Here is an 8,901-nt window from a genome sequence, read left to right as displayed (position 1 = left end):
ATAACAGGGCCTCCCCCATAGGATTGTTAAGAAGATCAAATGAGTTAGTACATGTGAAGTGCTTAGAACAGTGTCAAGTAAGCATTTAATAAATTCCAGTTATTATTCGGACCAAAGCTAAGAACTGAGTTATTAAGAAACAAATTATTAGTAGGGTTTGTTTAAGAAGACAAAGCAAGTTTGGGGCTTCAGTATAATGAAGTTAAGTTCCTCTTAACAAAGATAACCCCCAAGTCACCTAAATACTACACCTGAAGTTTAATAAACATTTCCTTGCTCATGAAATAGCCTAACATTGAGCAGTTCACTATTGCTGTGGTCCAGAGGGTCATTCAGGAACCCAGGCTTCTCTCATGTTGTTACTCTCAGGAAGTTGGTCTCACATAGTATGAGCTGTCCTAGCTCCCGTCTGTGTCCTTCAGGGAAGAGTAAGGTCAGGGAAAGTGGTTTCAGTTTTAAGGAGAGGAGCCAGAAGTTTTATGCATCACTTACGGTCCCATTCCATTATCCCATCCAGTCACATGACCACATCCTAAACTGTCTTTATTTTAATTTTGGCAGGTTGTGAAGACTTTATTAGCTTTGTATTTGAATTTGGGAAGAGGGAAACTTAGGGAACTTTCCTCTTACGATTGGTTAGTGTCCCGGCTCTGCCACTGAATAACTGTGAGATGTTGGGAAAATTGCTTAACCTGTCTGTGCCTATTATATTTAAAATGGGGTGATAAGTGTACGTATCTCACAGGGTTTTGGTGAGGATTGCATTAAGTGAGTACATGTAAAGCATTCAGGACAGTGCTTGGCATAAAGGAGGCACTATGTGGATGTCAGTGATTGTGACTGTTGCATTACTAAAAAAAAGGAAGAAGGGAGAATGAGTATTGGCGGGAAAAGGGAGGAAAACCAGACACTGGGGCTCCCTGGCCTGCCTCATGACCTGGGGTTTCTGAGTGGCCGCAGCTTTACTCTGGTTACTGTGGGTCCCAGGAACTTTGGGGCTCCTGGCTTGCACAGGACTTGTTTAGTTGTGCTTGGGTCATTAGGAGAAAGGCTTATGAGCTGTGTTTTCATTTTTAGCTCGCTCTTCACTGTAGCTTGTCATGTATATACGAAGGGCGTAACTTAAAGGAAACATTTTACTTATAACAATATTAATTTCCCATTTCAACACTCATTCCTCCTTATGGTGTATATAACAGTCAGAAGATGGATATAAAGTGAAATTTCATTCACTGAAATCCATTTCCAGTTGATGTCATTAGACAATGTGTACCGTCGTCGTCGTCGGCAGCCGTCCGTCTCGAGAGACGATGGTGTAGCTTCTTTTTTTTTTTTTTTTTTTTTTTTACATTCTTCCACTCAATTTAATTCAGAGTACACAATGCAAACAGGCCTTTCAACTATTTTACATTTATCTACACACACACACACCCCAACAGCTATTATTTTCACTTTATAAATGAAAAGTTCAAGTTAGGTAATAGACCAAGGCCTCTAAAGTGTTGGTGCTATCTCTTGCACACTCTTTCTCAGGGGGATTGGCAGAGGAGCCCCCAGTCTTTATACCTTAAACTCCTAAGCTTGTTAGGCAGGTTTCTGACACAGGTAGAGGTGCCAAAGAACCTACACTCAGACCAGAAGAGAAAAGCACTTGTGAAAATTTAATGAACTCCCCTCCATGTGGCTTCAAGCTACCAGCACACAGGCCCCACCAACACTTTTAATCTTCTCTTCGGCTCTTCTGCTGAAGAATTTGGCCTTCACAATGACAGGCTGCTTTGGGAGCTTTCCCTTCCCCAGAACTTTGTAGTAGCCCGATCGCACCACATCAATGATGGGAGCGACTCCGGTTTTGCTTTTCGCAGCATTTACCCGTGTCTGCTCACTGACCAAGGTCCACAGTTTGTCAAGGTTGACAGTGGGGCAGAAGCTCTGGTTCCTCTTTAAGTGGAAATGCCTCATACCAACTTTCCCAAAGTAGCCTGGGTGATATTTGTCGAAGTTGATCCTGTGATGATGCAAGCCACCAGCATTACCTCGGCCTCCCGGGTGCTTCCTGTGCTTGCCGATACGGCCATGGCCGTGGCTCACGTGGCCCCTAAGTTTCCGGGTCTTCCTCAGTCTGGATGGCATGTTGATGGCCGAAATGCAAGAGTGGTGTAGCTTCTTAAGAGTCTATCTGCAGAGTCTGCATGATCCTTCCCCATGTGGGAAGGCCACCCTCCCCTCCACACCCCCACTCTTATTAGGGATTTCTGGACCCAAGGGTAGGTAGGACGACGACCATGTCCAGCTTGAAGCAGCTAGAGGAGCTTGAGACCTTCGCCCATTGTCCTTTACAAGATTACAAAGGGTCTTAATATCTGAGAGGGAGGGATAGTTATTTTTTACGAACCATGGGTATGGACTTGGGGGGGGATGCTGGGGGAGGGAGATACTGGGTGGAGGGGAGTAAAGGGGAAAAAATTGGAACTACTGTAACAGCATAATCAATAAAATATATTTAAAAAAAAAAAAAAAAAAAAAAAAAAAAAAGAGTCTATCTGCACCGCCGAGAATGGTTGTGCAGTCCGACTCGGGAGTGACACGGTATCTGTCTCCTCCTGTGTTGAATCGACATCCTGCGATGACGCTGGAGTGTCCTCTCCAGTGAAGCTGAAGCTACAGAGCCTTTCTGATGTCATTAGAAAATGGGAAAGGCAGTATGCAGCCCAGTTATTTCTAACTTTTCCTGTTTTTTCTTCAAGACATTATTATCCCATATCTTTTAGTGACACAGTGGGCTGCATGGTATATACACACACATCAACCCTGGCAGTTCTCAAACTTTGCTGCTTAGAGCACTGTTCTAGGAGATGATTTTGCATGTGCCATGATAGTAGAGCATTAGGTTAAATAAATTTGGGACACACTGCATGCTGTATGTGCCACTTGGAGATTCATAGGGCATATTAGCATATTAAAATTGTGAGAAGTGTGATAGCAGAAAAAGCTGTTTAATTTTTTTTAGCTTACCTAACAAACTCTTTTGAAAATGAACTTTTTTGATTTATTGGTTTATTTTTGAGTACCACTGCTCTCTTAAGTATTCTGGGAAACTGGGTTCTGTACATTCTGGTTTGGACGGTACACAGAGTCCTGATCCACCTCAACGTTTACTACATATCAGGCTGCTAATTCTATGAGTTGGCTGAAATTCCTGCCCTTGTTTGTCATCAGAGTTGAGGTGTAAATATGAAGTCTAATACCCAATTCATCCTTAGAGAAGGCGTCAGAGAGATGATCCTGTGTGAGGGAAATGGAAGTTTGACATTGCTTAATATGTAGTGTCAAGAATTCTCTCCTAGGAATTAATCTAGAAATAAATTTTTTAGATTTAAACTTTTCAGAGGTCTGTTAGTACTCTTAATGATAAATTGCGTGAGTTAAAAATTTGACTAAAGTTCTATATAAAAGAATTAAGTATATTCATGTCAAGAATATCTGTGGTAGAAATAGAAAGCTGGGGATGTTTTTTAATTTAAAAGTACAAAAACGATAGATGCAAGGAGTTTTTTTTTGTAGAGTGACAGTTTTCCCAACTGTGAAGAACTTACTTTTGCTTCTCTGCCAGAGGTAATCCACGCATAAATGCTGTTTGTGAATGTAGCCATTTAACAGTTTAGACGCATCGTGGCCTTCTATTGAGTATAAATTTATATTTTCTTCCCATCCTAAGAGTTGATTTTATTTCTGGGTATTGTATCAGAAACAAAATGAACACTATACCATTGGAAATTAAGACAATGAGACCACCTTATTTAATGAAATACATGCTTTTCTAAATGTTTCATTCTAATTTTTAAAAATACTCAATTTTTAGTCCTGACTGATGTGGCTCAGCTGGTTGGGTGTTGTCTGGCAAAGCGAAAGGTCGCTGGTTCAATTCTGGGTCAGGGCACAGGTCTGGGTTGTGGGTTTGGTCCCTGAATGGGGCATGTATAAGAGGCAGCTGATCGATGTTTCTCTTCCTCTCTTTTTCCCCTCCCTTCTCCTCTCTCTAAAAATAAATAAATAAAATCTTTTTAAAGATACTCAATGTAGATATTTAGAAGACATAGAAGAATATAAATAAGAATGAAATCACATAATTATGCTGTCAGTAACCATTGTCAATATTTTGGTGTATTTCAGTTTTTCCTATGAACACTTATTTTGAACTCATTAGTGATACTCTATGTACATTTTGTTGTATTCTCTTGTTTTTGTAATCCTTTTTCATTGCTATTAAGAATTTGTTGCGAATAGAATTTCATCATGTAAAATTGCGTTATTTACTTAACCCATTTATTAAACATGTAGGATATTTGCAGTTTTTCCCCATTATAGGCAATGATATAATTTAACATCTTTGTGCGTAAAACTTGACTTGCATTTCAGGACTATGTGCTGACAGTAGATCTCTCAAATTAGAATTACTAGGTCAAAGAACGTGAGTACTTATATATATATATATCAACATACACATGTTGATATATGTTGCTAAATTATTTTGCAGGGAGATTATACCAATTAAGATTCTCACCAATGGTGTATTACTATTTCACTTCAACAGTTTGGTAGTTTTATTGGCAAATAATGAACTCTTGTTTTCATTTGCATGTTTTTGATTCATGATGAGATTAAAACATTTAAAAATATTTATTAGTTATAGTTAATTTTTCTTGGATTTTCTACTTCTGTTCTTTTCTGTTTTTCTATTGTGTATTTATGGGAATGTCTGTTTTTCTCTTTCATATGTAAAGACATTTATGTATTAAAGATACCGAGCTTTTGTCATATTGTTGCCAATATTTTTTCTAGTTTTGTTGGATGTGTAATTTTATAATTTTTGATATGAAGAAGTTTCAGATTTTTATATATTTAAGATCTTTTACTTTTTTCCCACTGCTTTTATGTTCTTAACATTATTTCTGATTCTGGGCTAGTATAAACATTCAACTTTTTTTTTTTTTTAGTTTTATGATTGTTCACATTTACCTTTGAGTATTTTAAATTTTGTTTTGTGTTAGACTGTAAGATGCAACTCTAACCGTTTTTTTTATTTTTTTTCTTTCAAAGTAGCTAGTCAGTTTCTGTACACAATTAATTGAATAACCCAATTTCTTTCCCATTGACTGGTGGTCCTTTATCCTCTATTACTTTCTTACAGAGTTAAGGGTGTATTTATGGAGAAAAACATCTTCTGTTCCATTGATTTGTGGTTCTTGTTCTCAAGTACTATATTAATTATTATAGCAATAACACCAGTTTTATATGTTCTTTTCCTATAGTTTATACCCCTTATTTCTAATTCAGTGGTTTTGGTTAGTCTAGGATTTTTAGACCAGAGTTTAATACAAAAGGTAACATCCTTGGTTTGTTCCTGATTTTTAATATAAATGCTTTAATGTTTTTTCTTTAAATAATTTATGGGGAGAAAGTCATTTTTTATTCTTGGCTCTTTAAAACATCAATCAGGAATGGATAAAAAATTTTTACCAAATCCCTTTTAAGTATCTGTATTAGGACTGAATTTAGTAGTTGTTTTTATAAGTGAATCACACTTTACCAGAACTTACACTGAATCCCAAAATGTGTCCCTAGAGAAAAATACTTTGGCTTTGAGCAAAATATATTTTTTGATGCTAACATGTTTTCTTTCCCTCAAAAGGCAGTAGAACATTTTCTTAATTATGAGATAGAAAAACATCTTCAAGCAAGAAATGGAGTTTGAGAATGGCTCCTAGTCCTCGACATTATTCATAGGAACTCACTTAGAAACACAGTGTCCAAAAATTAACAAATTCTAGAAATCTTGAGGGCCGAATTGCACTAGAATTCAGAATCCTACTGCTGGTCAGGCATGCAACCAGGAAGGTGCCTCCCCATTTGACTTGCATGAGCATCTGCCCCAGCGTTGTCCGAAAGAAAGTTTGTGATGGTGGGAATGTTCTGTAGTAGCTCTGCCATGTAGCCTGTAGCCACTGTCTACATGTGGCTGTGGAGCCCTTGAAATGTAGCACATGGGAAGAATTGAAGTTTTAATTTTACTAAAATTTAAATAACCCTGTGTGGCTAGTGGCTATCATATTGGACAGTATAGCTCTCAAACTGTGTTTCTCTGAATAGGGCTATAAATTTCCTAAGAATCTTCTTATATTTTAAGACTTTGTAACTTGGGAGATGGGGCGTGGGGTTCTGATGTGTTCTGATTCTTAGGTTATTGATAATATACTCCCTGTATTCACATTGTGTACATGGCTGTTGACCGACTTCTATATCCATGTAAACATAATGTGTTATTTGTGTTAATTAAGTTAATGTACTTTTATAGTGAAGATGAAGGTGGTAGTGTGTTTTTTTTTCTTTTTTGCAGCTTATGGCTTAATGCTTCAAACCAAAATTAACTTCTTGATAGCATGCATTGTAGCACTGAAGGGTTGGTTAACAAAAATTATTTACTACAGAGAGGCTCAGAACGCCCTTTTGTATAATTGATTTGATTCACCTACTACTTTGCTGTTATAAAATGAGGTTTTAGAGAGTGCTTTCATTTTTTTAAATAAACGGATTTTTGAGTACATTTTTATATCTAAGTTTTTTAAATCTTGTGTTTTACTTATTAGTTATATGTAGGTGTCCTAGAAATAGAAAAATCTTCTTTAGAAAAGTTATGTGAAAGGGAGTGAATCTGTGTAGCATCATTAGACATGACATAGAGCTGCGAATGTCTTCAAGCTTGGTAGCTCAGTAAAAAATTTATATTTGGTTTAAAATTACTCCTCTGTCCCCCAAATTCTGTCATGGGTAATTGAATAAAGCTAACATATTTTATAACAAATTGTCTTGAGGACTTAATTGTTGTATACGATATCAATTATATATCTTTTTAGTAAGTAATTTGTCAGGGCATTGACCAGTCATGTTCCAAATTTGGATATGCTTGCTCTGACATGCTTATATTTCTAGGAATTTCTAAAAATTCTCTGTATACTCTAGAAATTTAAACTAAATAAACATTAGTAAAGTAGCACATATATTAGTGTGATTATTTTTAGGAGTAGTAAGGGAGGCTTGCCATGAAATTTTTAAAAAGGAAAGGAGCCCTGACTCTGGGGCTTAGTTGGTTGGGCATCGTCCTGCAAAGTGAAAGGTTGTCGGTTCAATTCCCTGTCAGGACACAAGCCAGGGTTCTGTGTTGGGTGCCTGGTTGGGTTACATACAAAAGGCAACCGATCGATCTTTCTCTCTCATGTATATGTTTTTCTCGTTCCCTTTCCCTTTCTCTCTCTCCCCCCGCCCCGCCCTCTCCCTCTCTCAAAACAAACAAAACTAAAAATGAGAAAAAGGGAAGAGATTGGAAGTAATTATTTTTGTAGTTAGGAGTAGTTCTGATGAAGTTATGCTACAGAAGAGATTCCAGTACTAGATTTAATTTCTGGCTTTAATACTTACTCAGACTTTGGGCCAATAATCAAATTTCTTTGTACTATCAGGTTCTTTATTTGACATGCCCATAGCTTAATACACATTCAATGGTGGCCTTAATGTTAGTTTAAGATGCTTCCCTTTTAGGCAGCCTATGAGATGCTTACTTTTTAGAGGCCTCTATAGTAGAAGTTGTATATAAACAGATTTAAAAGAATCAATGCTTTGCCAAATAATTACTAAATTTTATACTGATTCTTTTATGTCTAAATTTGGGTTTTAGAGATTAAGACCTTTGTATACACATTATTTAGGTTATTTGAGGGATGATAAATTTCAATTGATAAAATAATTTTTGAAAAGAAAAAATGTACAATTATATTTCATCTTCCTCTTTGAAAAAGTATACATTAAAATATTTCTTTTTTCTTTCAGCCAATTTAAAAAGGGACACAGTTGAAATTATCTCTAATTTTAGACTTCTTCAGAATAAAAGAACATTCTTCTATTTAAAATATTTTGATGGGTACATATTTGATATGTTATGTATGTGTCTTTAGGCCCAAGTTTTTAGGTACTGAGGAAGTTGCTTAAGTTAATTTGCTTTTGAAATGCAGGGTATTATTTAATGTTTGCTGGGTGATGCTGTGTAACCAGTCATCGCCAACTCAGTGACCTAAAACAACAGCCATTTATTCTCATGAATCCGTGGGTTGTTGAGGGATCTGCTTTACGAGTGGCTTCACTTCACGCTGCATTTAAGTGGTTTGGGTCTCCTCCGTGTGTCTCTTATCCTCCTTGGCGGGCTGGTTGGGACATGCTTTCCTGTAACTGTGGCACAGGTGCCAGACGATAATCCCGACTGCCAAACACACTTCAAGCCCCTGCTTGGGTCACATTTGTTAACATCCCGTTGGCCAAAACAAGTCATGGGGGCCCACCCAAAGTCCAGGGCAATGAAATTAACTGTAATGATAAAGTCATGGTGAAGGGCATGTCTTCAGGGAGGAGTGAAGAGTTGGCACCAATAGTTCAGTCTACCAGAGAGAATTTATACACCTGACCATTGTAATTTAGGTGATGAGAGGCTCAAATAAAGTGATGGGAAAAGAGTATGTAGGATTTAATGTTTTTCAAAATTATAATTGGTAAAATGAATAAAGAGGTGTGGAGTAAGATAGTGCTAATTCAAGAATAAAATCTGATAAATCTTTACCTGGCTGTTCTTGAGTTGTATAAATCTTGTACTATATCAAATCCATTTCTTGGGTTTTTCTCTTCATGTGATATTTCTTCTTTTAGGAATTAAACATTACTGCAGGGTAATACTTAAAAAATAGTTTTCACCCACAGGGTAAAAAATAGATTCTTTCACATAAAAGCACTAATGTTATTAATACATACTTATACAGAAGTCTTACCTGTTTTAAAAGTGACAGAAAGAGCCTTCCC

At 36.8% G+C, this 8,901-nt stretch overlaps 1 protein-coding gene across 1 annotated transcript; it reads right to left on the bottom strand.

Annotated features, from left to right (window-relative positions):
• Positions 1 to 1,390: 1,390 nt before the first annotated feature.
• LOC150016199 (large ribosomal subunit protein uL15) lies at positions 1,391 to 2,151 on the bottom strand. The gene has a single exon (XM_090271933.1). It carries the CDS (start codon positions 2,131 to 2,133, stop codon positions 1,687 to 1,689), a length of 447 nt encoding a protein of 148 aa, XP_090128059.1. The 5' UTR covers positions 2,134 to 2,151; the 3' UTR covers positions 1,391 to 1,686.
• Between the last annotated feature and the right edge of the window lie 6,750 nt (positions 2,152 to 8,901).

The sequence above is a fragment of the Furipterus horrens genome, unplaced genomic scaffold (assembly GCF_987537825.1).
Source record: "Furipterus horrens unplaced genomic scaffold, mFurHor1.1.pri manual_scaffold_3, whole genome shotgun sequence".
NCBI lineage: Eukaryota > Metazoa > Chordata > Mammalia > Chiroptera > Furipteridae > Furipterus > Furipterus horrens.
The sequence above is the reverse complement of the archived record's forward strand: the minus strand, read 5'-3'. Positions and strand labels throughout refer to the sequence as shown.

What these genes read in the sequence shown, in the direction of transcription:
- LOC150016199 (XM_090271933.1), bottom strand. Translation starts at nt 2,133, where the DNA reads ATGCCATCCAGACTGAGGAAGACCCGGAAACTTAGGGGCCACGTGAGC.